This window comes from Rhea americana, unplaced genomic scaffold (assembly GCF_003343005.1).
Source record: "Rhea americana isolate MKP2758 unplaced genomic scaffold, rheAme1 scaffold_25, whole genome shotgun sequence".
NCBI classification, from domain to species: Eukaryota; Metazoa; Chordata; class Aves; order Rheiformes; family Rheidae; genus Rhea; species Rhea americana.
In genome coordinates, this window is record NW_028186368.1 from 149,926 (window position 1) to 168,705 (window position 18,780).

At 45.8% G+C, this 18,780-nt stretch overlaps 1 protein-coding gene across 1 annotated transcript; it reads left to right on the forward strand.

Moving 5' to 3' along the window:
- The first annotated feature begins 7,983 nt into the window (after positions 1–7,983).
- On the forward strand, positions 7,984–18,170 carry DDO (D-aspartate oxidase). The gene is made up of 5 exons (XM_085306869.1): positions 7,984–8,119; positions 11,046–11,249; positions 11,756–11,864; positions 13,135–13,311; positions 16,248–18,170. The coding sequence occupies exons 2-5, from the start codon at positions 11,078–11,080 to the stop codon at positions 16,813–16,815; spliced, it is 1,026 nt and encodes a 341-aa protein (XP_085162995.1). The 5' UTR covers positions 7,984–8,119; positions 11,046–11,077; the 3' UTR covers positions 16,816–18,170.
- The last annotated feature ends 610 nt before the right edge of the window (positions 18,171–18,780 follow it).

The following is an 18,780-nucleotide window of genomic DNA, read 5'->3' on the forward strand; positions in this document are numbered from 1 at the left end:
TATTCTGTGGAACAGACTCTGACTGAAATAGTAATATTACATTTGCAGAATGTGCAGATAGTTTGTATACTATTCATTCTGTTGAATGGCAAACATTTTTCTTCGCAGTTTAGAAAAAATTATTTACTAGATCTGTTGCTGTCTTAGTAAATTCTTTTTAGTTTAGGTAACACCTGATGCCTTTGAAAATCGTATTCATTCCAGACCGTTATTTCAGTGCACTCTTCTTACTTATTTCAGCTCAGATCTAGCATCAGATTCTTCAGAACTTTTTAAGAGTTACACCAGCAGCTTTGCCAAATGCCTGCAACAAGGCCTAGCCCTGCCGAGTCCTTCGTGAAATAGAGTAAGTGGCAYGTAGATCTTACTCAGGCTCTCCACACAGAGGTGGATTGGTAGACGTGGTACCTACACACCATTTTTAGCACAGGCCGGCTCTACGTAGCTCAATTTTTTCTGCGTACTACACAAAATCAGATGCAAAATTAGAAATTGAAAATATGGCAGCTGGAAGAAACTGATCGACAGAGGTAGTTTTAGTCCSAGTGCGCGTGTGAGCATCCCACTGTTGTCACACCTCGTGTGTGCATCAACGCTTACCTGCTGGTGCAGCGATCGTGTCTGATGACTGTGGACCACAGGAAACGAGTACAGCGCTGAATGCATTACTCTGGCTGCTGCTTTTATGGCTTCTTGTCCCAGCTCTCCTTTTTTGGTGTACCTCCAGACCTCGGTGTTTCTTCCTCTCCCACATCCTCATCTCTGTCTTCCTTGAATTGAGGCAGGCAGCCCAAGAAGCTTGTGTATGTCCGGGTTGAGGGAGCCCTCCGTTGCCTGACCTGCGTGAACTCTGTCAACCTCAGATTGAAATAGTAATTTTTCTTGTCCTAGACACCTCCTCTCAAGCTAGCTGGTAAGACCTCATCAAAACAAGTCTTCCCTTTTTTACTTCATGGCAATATACTCTTAAATAAGACATCTAAATTACTGTAGCTAAATATTCTTTATGCTGTGTAAGTCATTGTTCATGCTTTTTCTGTTATGTCTGCACAGTCATATTAGTTTCAGTGACATCTAAAACCAGAATTTGGTCTATATCKGTTTGAAAAAGAAAATAAAGATTTTTTCTTCAACCACTACACAGTCCTGGAGTACCAAGTAGCATTTTGRTCTTGGACTTAGGACAAGATCATATCATATGTGAAGTCTAGCGAGTTTCAAAGTCAAACAAAAATCAACAAGTTTAAATTTAGGYAGTTTCTATGTGATAAGTCCATGTAAAGCTGAATGGGATTGTTATTTTCCCCCGAGTTATGTGGGTGTTCCAATATTGACAGAGAAAACCTCAGAAGAGAACTGCGTTAGAATACGATGGCTTCTGTCCAGATATATTAATTCAGCAAAAGCATGTGCTTAACCTTAACCATGTGAGTAATCCCATCATTATTCAGAGGAGTGCTTGAATACATACTTTGATGACTAAAGATGGAATTACTCACATGCTACGGCTTTCTATTTTGCTGAAGAGCAGACCTAGTATTCTTCCACTACTTTTCCCCTCCATTCCCCAGGGCACAGCAGCTGTCCTTATCTGCAGCATCTGCTTCCAAACCCTGCATGCCCTCCCTGCCTTTAACAAGGGCTCAGCAGTGCTGCAAAGGAAAGTTGCTGTGCAAAAGTTCTGACTGTCTGACATTGCAACCACCCTCCCCTACAAAGCTCCAAGTAACTGCATTTTCTGGGGTTATTTCAYACTGATACACCTCCTTTTTTAGCATATGGTCCTATCTAAAACACCTTTGTCTTTTGTGCTGGGGAAAGTACACTTCTAACAAGGTACTAAAGAAAAATTAAAATTAATTTCTCAGCTTCCTTATCTGAGTGCAGAAAATTTGTTTTTGGGATTATCCTTCTGTGAACAGTCAATGTATATTATCTATTACTTTGATTTGAGTGAATTGAGACCAAATCTTCTGTAATCAGGACAGGTAAGGTAAAGAAAAAAAAGCAAAAAAGCAAAGCCCTAAATATGCAAGGATACTTGAGCAATCCTTACAGGCTACAATTTTTTAAYGATAATTCTGACACAAAATGTAGCCTGTTGGCTTTTAACCCTTTAAACTTGATTCTCCTGTCACTGAAGTCAGTTGGTATTTGGTCTTTGATTCAAATGAGACTTGGATTTTCTCTGAATCAATGATGTCTCTTTTATTCCTGGAAATAAAATGTTTATTGCCCTACAGGTACACCTTTTGTGATTTAATGCATGAGTAGCTTTGAGGATGTTCTGGGGTACCCTGTTCTTATAGCTGAAGAAGCTTATTACTGTAAAAAGGAAATACCATATGTATATGTGTCTGTAGCATTTATGTTCRCTTGGTTTTTCCATGCTGACAAGAATGTGTTTAACACTAGTACTACATTATAAATGTACCGTAGAAAGGGTGAGTTGATTTCTTTCTTTCACGTATTCCTAAATTGTCTGAATCCTCTTTAAAGAGGGCACTGAGTTTGCAAAAAAAAATGCTTCTACTCCTCTGGAACATATTTTCCCTTCTTCGCTCATTAAAAAGAATTCTTTTTCATAGTTTCTTATTTGAGTCTTTAAATTTTTGTATGTTTGTATTTGTCATCTCTATCTCAGTGCAAATTTCTTAGGCTGAAAAAAACTCTGGACATATATAATGGTTTGATAAGATACTGGATTTGAATTCTGGTCTGCCTTAATTGCCGGTTATTATTATATTATTGCTGTAATGGCAAATGTTTTGTCCTAAATCGAGATCGTATTTTATTAGACAGACTTGTCGTTTGTCATGCGCCTACTTTCTGGGTTAAATAATAGGAATGAGAGCAATTATTATTACTTTAATGCTAACTAAAGRAAAAACAGTAAGTAAATGTGTTTGATATTTTGAATATACTGTTTTAAAACTATGCTAAATGGCATACTTTCTACTTTAATGTCTGACTTTAATTTCTTTGTTTAAATGCCTGTAGTTTCATCAACTGTGTTTAAAAACAGCTATGCACACTGCATGCCCGGTGCCGAATGCAGCAGGCGGTACCCTGGATGTCTGACAAGGGAGGGAACCGTGCCTGCGGGCTGAGGGGTTCTGTTCTCTGCGGAGATGGCCAGTCCGAGGCTGAAAGGGCTGRAAGATGCCCTGGCGTCCTCCTGGATCTTTCACAGCTTATTGCTACCGACGCTTAACATGCAGATGCTTAGAGCTGCACTCTGCAGCACGCAAGGCCTGTGTGCTTACAAAATGSAAGGCGCTGGTGGCCGCGAAAGGGAGGGTCTGGGTTCACCCTATGCCCTTGTTCAAACGTAACTTCAACGTGCTCATCTAAATCCCACCACAGATTCATAGGAGGGAAAGTAAACGCACATTTTAAAAAATGATTATGAGCATAGATAAAAGAACAAGTTTGTGTTATTAAGAAAAGTTGTAGTGAATGCAGTGAAGCAGTGGCTGCTGTGCTGCATCTCTYGCGAAGAAAAGTTAGAGCACATCTACCTAAATATCTTGTGCAAGCTTCTGTACCAAGTGAAATGTGGATTTTGGTAACCTGTAGGGGAGGTATGTAGTCTCTGGAAGGGGTTTGTCTGTCCAGAATATGTGGATTTAATACAATATAAGTTAATAATGGAATTTTTTTAATGTTGTGTTTTTCTTACCTGCAATTATTTAATTGTTACTTCTTAATTTAATGAACTCCTACAGTCATCAAGTCTCCGTTTAGTATATGCTCACTTGTAGGGCCGGGCAGGCACTGCGGCATCCCATGTGGCGCCTCTTTCTGCAGGGCAGTGCACCTGATGCCTTTTGCATGCTTTGAGCAGGCAAGTATCGTACATGTGTCCTTTCCCTGTTTTTGTTTCCAGRCATAAATCAAGATTTGGATAATGTGTTAGGTGATGGCTGTGACATAATGTGCATTAAAAATGTGACATGTTTTGCRTATCAGTTGCAGGAAGAACTTGATTCTTTTTTTGCCAATATTCCTTCCTATAAAYTGGCTGGGGCAGATGTCCTTGGGACAAAGTCAGTAGTGACAAAAATAGCTGTGGATATTGTAGGATGGGAATGAGTTGATCACAGAGAGAGGAGCAGGTAACTGTAAGAATGACAAACCAATGAAACTTGTATGCACTTGGTGTTCAGTGGATGTGAACACTGACTGTAACTTGTTCATGCAGGAACTGGAGCTGGCAAATAATGCAACGAAAATGAGAATTGTGACAACCTGTAGCTCTGTTCTTTGGGCTTTCTCCTCTTACACCCTCTCAGGCACCTATTTATTTTGTATTTCCTGTATATTTCAAATTAATGCAAGTTACACTATTTTCCACACATATTAATCTTAATTTTTTGATCAAGTTATATCAGTCACATGGCTTCATTATTACTTTATTATACTTCGTTATTATGTTATTACTGYTTTATTCATCCTTGTGAGGTGCTTTAGGTTCAACTCTGAAGGTAAGCATAGTGAAAGGTTTTGTTATGAGAAATAGAATGTAGAAGATGAAAAAAATTAAGAACAGCTCAYTGAAATTCAAATATTTGTTTGCTAAAAGTGAGAAATTTGAATYATCTCTGATACTGACTTCAAGAGCACTGAGTGTGATCAAGCTGAGAAAAAAACAAGCCTAAAAAAATCTCACGCCCTTTTCTTAATATGATTGATGCATTAATATGATTGATTGCACAGAGATGTGCACACCAAAGCAGCTCCTTCAAAGACATTACTAGCTTTTTATTTTAAATGTACAAGGATTATGATTAGTCAGAAGTAATGAGAAATACCTGCACTTTCCTCTGCATTCCTGTCTAACATTCAGGCTTGGGTAATGCTCAGGTGTTTGTTGCATGTAAGGACAATCCAACCATGGAKTCACAGGCATCGAGTTATTAATGTTGCCTCTTAATATTTCATGCGTAGAAGAACTCACTTGCATAGGAATAAAAAAAAATCTTAACATCAAGGGGCAATTTGGATGCAGATTCTCCCCAAGATCTCATTGCCAATAATGAGAATGAAGAGCAGTTTTGACTGAATCAATCATTATCATAGCAAAAGAATCAAATGGGCAACCTCTGAGTAAATATTTTAACAAGGCTTTTCAATAGACCCATCCATTTTGCCAGTGTCTTTCTCTATATTGAGAAAATTACCCCAGGAGTCAATAAATATMATGAGAAAACAGTAAAATGAGGAGCAGTGCAGCCTGTCTGCTGAAAGGATAACTTGCCATGGACAGTGACGCTTGAYTTGAGCTTGGAACTGGTTAAAGAAGAAGCGATGGGGAAGGGATCCACTGCATTCATAAGATCATGAACAGGCTTGTAYCATTTTGTTCATTTAGGTCAACTCCAGTTATTGCTATTGCTCTTTTCAAAAGTGTACAGAAAGAAAAGGGAKTCCTAAGCTAAGAGAGAGCCTTTCTGAAGCACTGCTCTGGCTGGGTTTAGTGGTGTGCTGAGATGCTCTGCCACTGCTGGTCGTCGTTCGGAAACAGCTCCAAGTGTTGTCAGTGCTGCGTTTGATCTATGCCAGAAGCCTGCCTATCTCTTCCTGCATGACCAATCCATGAGTTGCACTTAGTCAAAAGATATAATAGCCACTATCACACAGCCTGACAGAGGCATTCTTGAAATATAAATAGAGTGAACATTGCACTTGGGGTCCTATTTAGCCAATTATCTGTTAATTCAAAACTACATTTTGTGCACAATACACGGAATAATACATTCACAAACATCCTGGAGGTCTTAAGCAGTTTGGCTATTATTTGGAGCTTATTACATATGTCCTCCTGTGCTTTTCCCATTTTTTATGAGAAAGTGCTGACATTTATAGCAAAAACATGTCTTGAAGGTCTCRGTACAGAATAGCTTCTGTTAATCACAGCTAGGGCTGTGGGAGTTAGACCAAAGATGCACTGTATTGTGCTGGTCATTTTAGTAAAGAACTGAGATAAGAAAATCAATGATAGCGCTGAAGAATTGGAATTGCTTCTCTTCATAGTTGTCTGCATAGATAAACATTTGTGATGGAAAAACACAGAAGTACAGAAAGGGAAGACAAAACTCTTCATCCTTAATTCTGGTGTACATTAGGTATGGGAACTTCAGCAAGACACGGTGCACTCCAAAAGGTTTTAGCACATGGAAGAGCAAGAGTTTCTCAGTGAAATGGCTGCAAGAGTTGGTATTGCATTGCCAAATCAGCTTGTGTTTCCTGGGCCTCCTCCTCAGGAAACCGTGCACTGGGAATTCCCCCAGACTTTTGACCTTGCCTAAACATGTGACATAGAGGATTTCAATCCAAATCCTTCAAGTCTGGCTAAGTTATRAGCAACTAGAAATAGAATATCAGAATGAAAGACATCAGGCAGTTTTAATCTTACTGGCATGGTGACTGTTTATATATGAGAGAGGAGAGATTTCCATATCTGAAAGGTTCCTCTCCAAAATTACAGACATCCTGCAATGACATAAAATAGGTGCATTTCACCCTAAATACATCAAGCTTCCCATCAGTTTTTTTCATTTCAAAACAAGCAAATCTTCGCCATTCCTTCTGCCTCCTTCTCTATCTTATCCAAGTCTCTGTTTTCTTACCTTCTCAAAACCTGCTATACAGTTACTTTGGCAGAATTATTCCTTGTTCGTTTCACTGTGATAGGGAAAAAAAAAAACAGGAACTATGCATCTGAAAAGGTCAGCAATTAGTATATCTGTAATAGCACGTGCTTCAGCTTTTCCATTTAAGAACACAGATTCTTTGAAGAGTTAAATACATTTTATATGTTTAAATGTTCCAAACCGGAAAGAAGTTTGTAGACATTGGATTCCTTATCTTGTAATAGTTCTTGGATGTTCATATGAAAGTCTGCTGAGTTGTTGCTTTTGCAGRGTTTATGCTCTTCTTGTAGGCTTGAGCTGTGGACACGTGTAAGCTTTTGCGAAGTGAGAATAATTCACCAGGTATTGGGCAGACGGTCGGTGTGCCGCTAGTCCTGCCTGCTGTCGCGTGCACAGACACTGTCGGGGGAGCTGCCTGCTCTTCATTTAAATGGCTATGAAAAGAAAAAAAAGGCATATTTGGCAGATTCCTGGCAAATGCTGTTCRACAGGGCTGGAGCAGAACGGTTTCCAGACACCCGAGTCCTCCTGCGCCTGTTCAAGGACTATGGCAGGTGATTATTAGCCATAACGTGGTGAAAAGGAAACGTCAGTTCTGGAGGTGGGTTGCACATGCCAGGTTAGTGCAACATCGTCTCATCTCTAMGACATGGAGCTGCCATTTCCCGTGACAAAGTATGGCTCAAACCRATAAAATTATGGTCTTCAAAATTTTGGCAAATGTGAATGTGCACCCCTGAGTCCCCAGGCATGTGAGATTAAGCCAGACCAGTTATTACCAGTGAGGATGTGAGCTCTTCCGATGGGKAAATTGTGCCCTGGAGCTGAAAACCCCTGGTTTACAGTCTCATCAAAATCCCAGAGATCCTGMAAGCAGCTTTATTTTTGACAAACTTGTGCTTTCTGATGAAGAAGGGTAATCAAAACTGGCCTGGCTGGCCGGGCTCATTAGTCCTTTGCAACTTGGTCGAGCAGAGGGACTTGTTCGTCATCCAACTGGGATGACTGGAAACAGGCCTGCAGATACGCTGCGCTATTAAGATCCTGATTACTAGCACGATTACTCAAGTATTACAGCGACCCCAGTGCAACTTCAGGAAYGTTAGGAACATAATTAATTGCTTGTGAGTGAGATAAAAAGAAATTGCAACGTGCGTTGGACAACTGCCTGTCTCCTTTCAAATGCATGGAGAAAAAAGCCAAGGAAAAGAACTAGCGGTGGGCGAAGCAGGGCAGAGCTGCCCTCCCGGGACAGCCCTCCYGGCGACACGCCAGCGGCAGCGGCCTTTGCCCGGCTGCACGCAGCTCCTTCATTAGYGGCGGGGAGCGAAGGCGAGTGGCCAGGGGCTGGTGCCGGGCAGCCCCRCGCTCCTCCCCGCCGGCGGTGCTCCCTCCCTGCGCCGCTCGGCCGCCGCGCGCTGCCCTGGGGACAGCAACGCTTCCAGGCGTCTTTCCCTCGCCAGGTATTTCCCGTCTCTCCCCCTGCTTTTCTTTCCGTTGGGAGTATCTCGGTGCAGCGCCCCTCTGCTCGGCGCAGGATGTGGGGAAGCAGGGGTGCTCCCCAGCCTCCCCGGTAGTCTGGGGCTCTCCCGTGCAAGCAGCTCACATGTGCGATGCTGGGAGCCTACATGCGCCTGGCAGGAAGGCTGAGGAGGGTCTTGGACAGCTTCCCACAGGCGCCCCTTGCTCGGGGAAGATGGCATCTTTGCCTTCGTCCCGCGAGGAAGAGGCATCAGCATGGCAAAGCCCTGCTCTGGGCAAAGAGCTAAATGGCACCAGCTCGCCCTTCCTCCCCCCAAAACCCGGGTTATTGCAACTGGGTTTGCTTTTTCATGCCAATTTTTGCAAAACCCTCAGCACAAGCCAGTCTGAGGGGGTGAGAAGTGGCGGCTAGGACTGAGCTGGTGTGCCAGGCAGGCTGGAAATAGCCTGTCCTCGTGTGCCCCCGCGGGCAGGGTCACAGCCCCTGCCGGGACAGCCGGTGCTGCCAGGCACACAGGCGCGGGTGGCTCTCGCTCCCGCTGCCACGCTGTTAGTTTTGTAAAACACAGACTGGGCTCGCTCGTATAAGCTGRGTGGCCTTTAGCCTCTGTTTTGGACCAACTTTTGGCATATTAGCGGATTAACTCTTGATTGACTCCGGTAGGGCAGTAAGCGCTGGGAAAAGCAGCTTGTTAGCTTTTCAGTCGTGAGGTCTGGGTGGCCGGGGCTGTCTCCGGAGCAAGGTCCGAGCGAAGAAATTCAGCCTCCCTCGTGGACCGAGTGTCAGATGAGAGAGGTGAGGGACAACCGAGCCCAGGTCTTTGGCAGGTGAATGGCGTGTCCATCACGGATATCCCGGGGGCGGCTGACGAAGCAGGACTGGGTTCATCCCTGGATTGCTCCGAGGCCACGAAAGCACTTGGTGRACATGCAGAGAGCGGCATACAATTTCCACTACAGCTGCCAGCGGTGAACGAAAAGATTTGTTAATTAAAATGCTATGAGACACTCTTTTCAGAACCTATTTTTTTTAACCATTTTCTGAATTAAWTCTTCCCTCATTTTTATTTACTTTTTTTCTTGCTCTGTCTTTAAATAAAAAAAATAGTGCAAAATATTCTGGAGAATATAGTAGAGAAGTATAAACAACTCATGCCCTGCGAAATGGGAACAACATTGCTATTCTGTAGAAATCCATTTTGCAGTTGGTTCAAGCAGCGCCGGGTCTAGGGGGCTCCGGGGCAGCGGCCGAGCTGAGAGAYGAAGCTGACATTCGAATCGGTGTTTTTCCAGCCTGGGTTTCTGCCTGGGCAGCAATGCAGGTCCAGGATTCTGGTGCCGGGTTCATCCTCACCCTGTGCAGTTTCCATTTTCACTGCTGTGTGGGCACTTTCATAGCTGCCTTGCAGAAGGTATAATAATTAACAGGAAGACTCGTAAGCATTGCTCTGGGAGGGAGAACAGGGACTGTAACAACGCTCAGCTGCAATGCAATGACGGGCAACGGTGCCTTGTCCTCTCTCCCTTCCTGCGTAGCAGGAACATCATGTTATCAAGGCTGTTTTTCCCCCTACATATGCTCTCAGCTTTTGGCAGTAAACCCTGAAGGAGTGCCTGAGCCAGCAAGTGCACCTAGACGCCTACATTTCAAAGGCACAGAACGATTTATCACCTATGGGTTCTGCAGCCCCTTTCAGATCCGTTTAAATCCTGCCTTCGGGAAGCTTGCAGGGGGGGATCATGTCGCACGGTTTCATTCTGCTTCAAGCCTTTGCCCGTGTTAAACCTGTGGGCGCGCCAGCCCCTCTCCGGGAGCTGCACCGGGTAAGTATTGACTGGGAGCTGGACGCCACTCGCTGGGGCAGGTGCCAAGCTCAGAAATTTGGCCCAGCTAAGCAATCCCCTCCACCCTCCCCCAAACCTTGCTCCTCCCAGAGCAATAATTAAAAGGTAACAAGAAGTGAAGCAGAGCTGCTCCAGGCCACAAAGCTGCCTATAGTGCAAGGTGGAGGGGGGCAAACGCACGTGCTCAGCACGCTCCMGGGCAGCGACCCGGCCGGTTCCTGGAGGCCTCAGGTCAGCAGGACCACAAAATCCCCCGGGGTGCAGGTGGCTTCTCTTGCGTTGCTTTACCCCAGCTAAGGGATCAGGGYCCAGGCAGTTTGTGGATGTGGGAGTAAAAACAGCCCAGCTGCACCTTAGGAAACTCATTGCAGTTAATGGTAAAAATCCCTGTTTCCTAGACCAGAGCTCAGCAAGTTCCCCCCCCATCTGCAGGTTCAAAACAGAGAGCAATGTGCAGCAGGGGAATTAAGATGCACGCTAAGAAAAACGATTTTTTTTYCCCACAATATGTGTTGGACCTGCTGCTTCGGGGAATCAATTTGCCTCCTTGGGATTTGCTTCCACTGTCTGGGCAGAGTCTCACCTCATTGCTAGAGATGCCAATGTTCGAACAACATTTTTTCTCTCGGTGGCAAAAGGCCAGTTTTCCCARAGCTCCAAACAGCACATTTGCCCCRGATGCTGCAGAAAACTTGATGGGTGCCTCAGTCCCTTGGGCTCCACATTACTCCAGCTTGAACACCAGTGCTATACAGATAAATCTCCCTACTGCCTTTTGCGCCCCATGCTAAGGACAGGGGGTAGCAGCTCCTGAACTTCAAAAACTTTTCAAAATCAGCCGTGTTTTTTTTTTTACTGCAGTCTCCATTCTCTTCGTGCAGCATTTAGTCCTGCTGCCCAGGCAGGTTTACAAAATCTGCATTTTCCGTGGCATATATGAGCACGTCCTCCGCCAGCATGCCCCATGCGGCTGCTCGCTGGATCCAGCCCTGCAGCRTCCTTCGGCTGCTTTTGTAGCCCGTAATTGCCAACACGGGCTATGCTATTTCTGTGCCTTTGCAGGCGCCGCTGCGCTGCGGCTCCCTTCTCCGGTGATGGCAGCCCCCAAGGTGGCCGTGGTCGGCGCAGGAGTCGTCGGGCTGTCCACGGCGCTGTGCATCGTGGAGACCTTCCCCACCTGCTCCCTCGCTGTCGTTGCAGAGCGCTTCACCCCCAGCACGACGAGTGATGTGGCAGCGGGGATGCTCATCCCTCACACCACCCCAGGTGCAAAAAAACCCACCCCTCCCCAAACCAACCCCCAAACTGGCAGTCTGACAGTCGTTGCCCTGCTCTATGGCACCAAATAAAACAGGACTGAGCAGGGGCTCCGGCTGTTTGTCCACCCACTGCCCCAGGGGTTGCGGGGCCCCCGAAATGGCCCTGCTTACGCCTCTGTTCCTGCAATCACCCATACAAATATGCGCTGCTTTGTGCCTCCCCCTCGCCCCCTGCGCTGCGGGAAGCCAGACCTGGGAGCTGCCTCCCCCTCGGGCTCTGCTGCCCGCGCGGACCCCGCTGCCAGCGCCCTGCGCGCACGGCCTCCACGCGCCCGGACGTGGCTCACCTCGCGTGTCCCCTGCGCGCGCAGCGCAGCACCAACGCACAGCATTTCCCGGGGAGAAAAGCACCCTTCCTTGCGCTCCTGCCTGTCCCTTCGCTCCGCTGCTGCCTCGTATCTTGTCCTCCTCTGCATCTTTCCTCTTGACACTTTTGGTCTTATTTCCGTGCAGACATACCAATCCACGTGCAGAAGCAGCGGTTCAAAGAGACGTTCACTTACCTGTTTGCCATCAGCAATTCGGCRGAGGCGTCGGAGGCTGGCATTCACCTCGTGTCCGGGTAAGAGCAGCCCTCCGAGGCTGCCTGGTGCCCGTGTGCCACGCGCTGCAGCACACAGYGCCAATACCCTGCTGGAGACCAGCTGCATTCCCCATCCAGAGTGGGGAACCTGGCCGTACTCCCCAAAAGCTGTAGTGCAGCTGCTCAGGTAGGATATATTTTCAAGCAAGATTCATCCATAGGGGTACAGAGAGGAACACTCTCAGCTGGCCTGCTTGCCACAAGTATCTTTTTATAACTGATGTTTTCCGTACTGTCATCCATCAATTGCTTGCAGCAGGGCGGTCTGCATAGGGTTGGGACTGCAGGATCCTCCAGCTCTAGCAGCTAGGTGTACGGATGCGATCAGTGTATGCATGGGTGTTTCATGCTGCCTAATATGTACACAGAGATCTGCCTGTTGAGAGTGCTGAGGCTGGACACTGTGTAGCTTTATGAGCACCCAAAAATGGTGTGACCCTACACAGAGGGTGGCCCTGCAAAAAGGTCCAGCTGGGGASGCCACAGCAGTGGTGGGCACACTGCATTAGGTGAGGGGACTTCATGCTTTTATAATTGCTGGGAGACTGTTGTGTGAGGAGCTGGAAAGAAATGTGGGTTTAAGACCATATGGAGAAAAGCTATTAAGCTAGAGGGGATTTTTTTTGCTGATGAGCCTTGTGAGAGCCACTCTGGAGCCAATGGGATCTAGACATAAACCTCCTCCTGTCCAAAGTGCAGAGCCYTCAGGAGCCAGGGCTGCTGTAATTGCACTCCTGAGCATCTCCCCAGGTTTGCTCCAGGGAGCTGGAGAGCAAGTGGAGAGCAGGAGGACGGTTTTGACGGACATCATTCCTGCCCCTGGAGGAGTTTGTGTCCCAACTGAGAGTGGTCATGGAGACGCAAGAGGACAGAGACTATATTAGAAATAGTCCCTGTCCCTCCATCCCCCGTATTGCATAGGCCACATAGTAGGCCTTTTGTGAGCATATTATTTTCTTCAGTTCTTGACATTTGGCAAATTTCAATCTAGACTCTGAGCCTCTCTCCACATTATTTATCCCAATATCTAGCCCTCCAGCTCGACTGTGACAGCCCCTCTGCCTGTTTGCAGAGGCGTTTATTAYGGCTGCAGGCAGCAATGCTTTCCCTTTGCTATTAACACTGGTGAGCTGCACTGATCAATGRGAACGGATTCCTGAACTCTTATTTTTCAGCTAAGGTCGCAGTGACGTGACATGGTAGAGCAATCATAACTAAGTTCTGCTGCTTTTTATCCATGTCCTTTCAGCTGGCAGGTGTTTAAGAGCACTCCCAAGGAAGAGTTACCGTTCTGGTCTGACGTCGTCCTGGGATTTCGACCTATGTCCGAAGCCGAACTCCAGAAATTCCCACAGCACGTGTGTGGTCAGGCCTTTACGACGCTGAAATGCAACTGCCCACCCTACCTACTGTGGCTGGAGAAAAGGTTGGTTTTGCTGCAGGCTGAGGGTGCAGAGCGACATCCAACCGAAGGGACTGTGGGAAGCTGGGGACTCATAAGAGGTTGGGAATCATAGGTTTGAACTCATCTGGAAAAGGACTCTTTTTCACTGGGGAAATTCCAGCAAGGTGATTCTTAGAGGAGAGCACTAGCAATAAATACCCAATCTTTCCAAACTTTTAAAGGCCCCATTTTCRTACTGACAACTTTCTATCACTCTGGTTATACCATGGGGCTTTAAATTGGGAATACYTCTGAGCACAGCATTAATACAGCCACAGGGAGCCACAGGCCAGCTGAACTTTTAAGATATGTTGGGAACCTGCCACATCCGAGGGGAGCACATGGGTTCTCCTCACTTGCCAGACTTCCCAGATATATTCCTCCACTCTTCAAGATACCTCTAGTTCCTGAGGGGAATGTGGATATCTGGGAAGATGTCTAATTTGCCAGGACTTTGGATTTAAGAATTGGTTGGTCCAATTCAYCTCAAATTTGGTCAACAACCTCAGTCATTTTTAATCCGGGCAGGTAAAAAAAGCTTAGATAACATCGTCTTGTAACAAACCTTCTGGAAACATTTTCCTGCGCAGAACRGGTGATACACTCAGGGGAATCGCAGCTTTAGAAGTCATGCCTGGATTGACAGGAAGGTTATACGTGTTGGCAAGACAAGCTTTCCCCAAATTACATGGATTTCAAAGAACCACAGGGGAGTCAGTCACAGGATGCAGATCTAAAAAAGTTCTGGCACCTGGAGTGTACRTTTAGTCCACTTAGTACCCTTAAAATGAGCAAACAGTTGTCTTGGCTTGGGAGAAAGTGATGAGCCGCAAGCTGAATTGAGGTTAAGTAACAAGCCATGTACCTTCATCATGGTACAAATTGCCAGCTAATCTAGGATATCTTTCATCTCAATGCAAATTGTGAAAAAATGTTGCTTGTTCTTACAACCCGCCCAATTGGGAGCACGCCAGTGCCACCAAGGCCACGTGACGGCTGTTCTGTCTCCTCCGAACACATGTTCTGTCATGTTTCGTTGCTCACCCCATGGGAAATTTCCACTGAAGCACAACTAAATTATTAAATCCATTTGGTATCTGTCATGTGATTTCTGCTCCCTCCTTATTCCTGTTATAGCCTCCTTATTTCTCAGAGGATGTAGTCTAATAAGATGATCAAGCTTCTTTTCTTTCTCTTCTCTCTGGTGATTAGAAAAGAGAGCATAGCAATCATGTAACTAATTCTTAAAACCCCAGTGATCTGAGCAGTATTTATGGACCGTTCTCTTCGCAGTTGACAAGGAAAACTGTTTTTGTGTTCACTTTGCTGGTTCAAAAATAGGAACCTTTTCCTGCTTGCTTGTCTGAATTCAGGAGTTTTCAGCAGCTTTTAATATTGCTGTATTTTTGGTGGCATAATGGCAGAGTCCTAAATACAATGCTTGTGAGATCCCCAGCAGTTTGTCCAGGCAGAGCTGTTGCATGGGACCTCCCCAGTTCTTCCCAGCCAGTCTGTGTCCTGCTGCACCCAAATCCGGGTCCTGAAGCACTGAGCTGATCCTTGGCTCATTCATTGCTTTGGAGGAAACTACCAACTTATATTTGGACCGATCACTTTGCCAGCTGCCAGAGTATTGCAAGGGACAAGATTTCTCACTTAGTGCCTGGATCAATGGCCTGTCTCCTGATTTGCTCATGCCAAAACTCCTGCCAAAGATGCCAAGCACTTGGTGTGGCTGGCAGTGCATGGTGCCTTCACCTCACTCGGACAGAGCATTTCCCTGGGGCCAGGGAAAYGTTTCTCCACCAGGAAGGAGTTCAAGCTTCAGGCAAGTTCTGGGTGGAGTTTAGCTTGAAATTTAGCCCAGAGATGAACCTTGGGAAGGCRTGAGTTTTGCTTGAGATGGTGGTCTGTGAACTGAACTTGTCCAGAACTATGTTGYCCATCCTGCAGCAGATCTCCATTTCCAAATAGTGTGAACAGAAGCAAATGCTGCTCGGTGCAATGGCTCTGGGAACGGGGTCTCGCTCTCCTTGCTCTCCTCATACTTCTTTCCTTTCTAACTCCTGCCAGGCCCTGCAGCCCCCTGCATTTGCAAGGGAGGCCCCCTTAACTGCAGAGCAATCCCTTATTATTGTTGCAGAAGGGTACGCAGGGAGGTGCACAAAAGTAAACACAGAAGAAAAAAAGACCTTACAGGAATAGTTTTAGAAATGCAAGCTCTGCCTGAGACAGTCAGGCTGCCCGCTGGCCTGGCTGATGCCTGTGAAGTGGTTCTGGTGCTCGGAGATGGGTGGTTAATGCTCTGTACTACGCTGTATGGCTCCCAGCCGCTGTTCCCGAAGGCCCAGGTCTCCTGTGGRTCCTATGCCATACCTGCCCAGCCTGTAGGGACATCCCTGAGACTCCAGGGCATYTGACATGGCATGAGGTGACTGAGTTTAGTACCCGAGTACTGCWGAGTGGCTCCCCTGGTGTCAAGGGAATGAACGTGACAGTATGCAACACGAACATTAAAAGGGGACATGCTATCACGAACAGCATGAGCAGTGACATTTTCAGCTTGCTGGGGCTGCTAAAGTTTGGAATCGTTATAGAAATGAATCAATGAGACCACGAGGATCTGTCTGAATATGTATCTAGGATCTTATGTCAGACCCTTCTCTGTAATAGCTATCAACTTGCTGTATCTTTTCCTKCTCACACTAAAAAATATTTTTGATCAGGTCAAATCAGACAAACCACAAACAGAAGCCCCATACCACTTCCTTTGCTTTTTGTCCCATCTGTTGCTTGTTTTTGATCTGTATGTTAAAGACAATCTCACTTACTTGATGTGCATAACAATTACATGAGGGTTTAGGGGTTTCATTTCAGCCTCACTTCAGGGTGTTTTATTTTGTTTTGTCTTTTTCCAGGTTGAAAGCAAAAGGTGTCCAGATGTATACCAGGAAAGTCACAAACTTATGGGAGCTGCACAGCGAATATAACATCGTTGTCAACTGTGCGGGCATTGGTGCCCACCAGCTCGTGGGGGACCAGAAGCTGTTTCCTGTCAGGGGCCAAGTACTCGAGGTTCATGCTCCTTGGGTGAAAAACTTTATCCGGGATGGGGATGGCTTAACTTACATCTACCCAGGGATACACAGTGTAACCCTAGGGGGAACCAGGGAAAGGGAAAACTGGAGCCTCTCCCCTGATCCCAGCACTACCAAAGATATCTTTGACAGATGCTGTTCCCTTGAGCCCTCACTTCATCAAGCTCGGGATATAAAGGTGAAGGTGGGCCTGAGGCCGTCCCGAGCGTGCGTGAGACTGGAGAGAGAGGTCTTGAGCCAAGGAGGAGCAAAGCTCCTGGTGGTCCACAACTATGGCCACGGGTCAGGTGGCTTTTCRATGCACAGGGGCACAGCCAAAGAGGCTGCCCACTTGGTAGGGGAGTGCATTGCCGCCCTGCAAGACTCCTCATCGAGGGCCAAGCTTTGAACTTCAGAGGTTTCTTTTCCATTAATGATAAGCTAATACTGCATCCCCTAGTAGCATCTTTGGACCTCTGGATGGAAGAAACCTAAGCTAACAGCTAGCGCCATTGCAGGCGCCTGGTGGTATCTCACCCGGCTTACAGGTGGCACTCTAAGAAGGTGTGATGGGTTGATCCAAGCATTAGCACAGCTGCCTGTCTCCTCCGTCTAGTATTGCTCTTGCCTCAGTGATTTCTCCTAGGTTTGTGCTGAGAAGGATGAGAGATAATAAATGTCCATATAGCAGGAATCATATTGCTGAAGTATAATATAAATGATATAAATGTGCCATTTGTTCATCTGCATCTAAATTGTATTGGATGAACTAGATTCAGATTCAGCAAAACTAATTTTCTACTACTGTACTAAATCTAATCTAATATTGCCCTTGTTCCTGCCATCTTGCYAACAAACTTTTATCATTTTCTATACAATCTACAGGGAAATGAAAACCCCACATAGTGCTGCATTGCAGTGCTCTAGGTCAGCTCTTACAAAAAACGTTAGGTCACTGTCACGTGCAGTGACCACACAAGCATGATTTTAAGAGCAGGTTTATGAGACTGATCACTGCATTCACTAATGTTACACCTCAGGAGGAAACACAAGGCTTCTGGGAGAGGAAGTTGCCCTGTATGAGCTATAGTTTTGTGTATCTTTTCTCATGCCAGCTTGCAAATCACTTTTTTCCTGAACCTTTGAGACCTTGCTCTCTTTATTTTTTTGGTTTTTTTTCCCATGTACSACCTCAAAAGCAGCTTTGACATGGCCTGTCTCCTGCGGAAGAGGATTTTTCAGGGCAGGCTTAGGCGTGTATCCTTTCCTGGCTGCTTCTCATCAGCACTTGTAACATGTAACTTGTAACTCCTTTTCTTGCAACGACTGATATGATTAACCAGTGACAAACCAACATGGATCTTAACACCAATTTCAGTTAYATAAGAGAGAGAAAAAACATTTAAGTCAAGCTAAACACTATAAAGACAAATTTTTCTGAAATGSGATGTGAGTGAACTCATCTCTCATGATGAAGCCAAACTTCTGACTGTCATGTAAGGGCTGAGCTGAACTTTCCACTTTCCACAGTTCAAGCCCTTGGATGTGTCTGAAGATATTCACTGCCCAGAATTAGAGCTTACTGTCAAAGTACAGGATGAATGTCTGACTGTTAGGGATTAACTRCTCATTAGATCTTAAATGACTCATTTAAGAGAATTAGCATCCATTTTTGACTGGCTTTTGTCCTTACAATTACAAAACAAATCAAAACCTTTCAAGAATTCAYGTGATTAAAATTAACTGATAAATAAAAGTCTAATAATGAAGCAGAGGTCTCTTCTGAAGTGTTTTCTTTCATAAACAAGTTCATTTTTTTTTTCCACTCAGTGGGGCTTGACAGGGCGAAAAAAAAGCCCATGCATAGCTATCACRTTTGCAAAGGCTGCCAACTCCTGCTACTCTCAGTGGCGACGAAGACAGTTATCCTTAGCGAGGGACAGCTGTCTAAAGGAATGTCGTCATATTAAAGCACAGGTTAATCTGCTTGGGATCAGCCTAAGCCAGCCTTGCTTTCAGGTGTCTTGCCCTTTTCTTCTCAGCTCTAGCTGCTAATTTTGCTCCTCTCTCCCCCTCGCCATTAATTCACCTTTCCAGCGACAGGAGAGGGCAGAGCTGCTTCTTTTGGCGGTGGTCTCGGCATAGTGTTTGTTGAGCTGCAGCTTTGTCCTCAGCTAACACGGAACAAGGAAACGTGTGGAAAAAACCCAGAGGAAGAGTTATTTTTTCTTAATCTTGATTTTCATCTAAGAAACACAAACAAACAGTTCAGCTTAGTCTGGAGCTAGAAACTCTACTAATGACAATGGTATGCTCRTAGCACCATGAGAAACTCAAATCATGTTTGAGCTCTGGTTGTGTATTTCCACTCTGC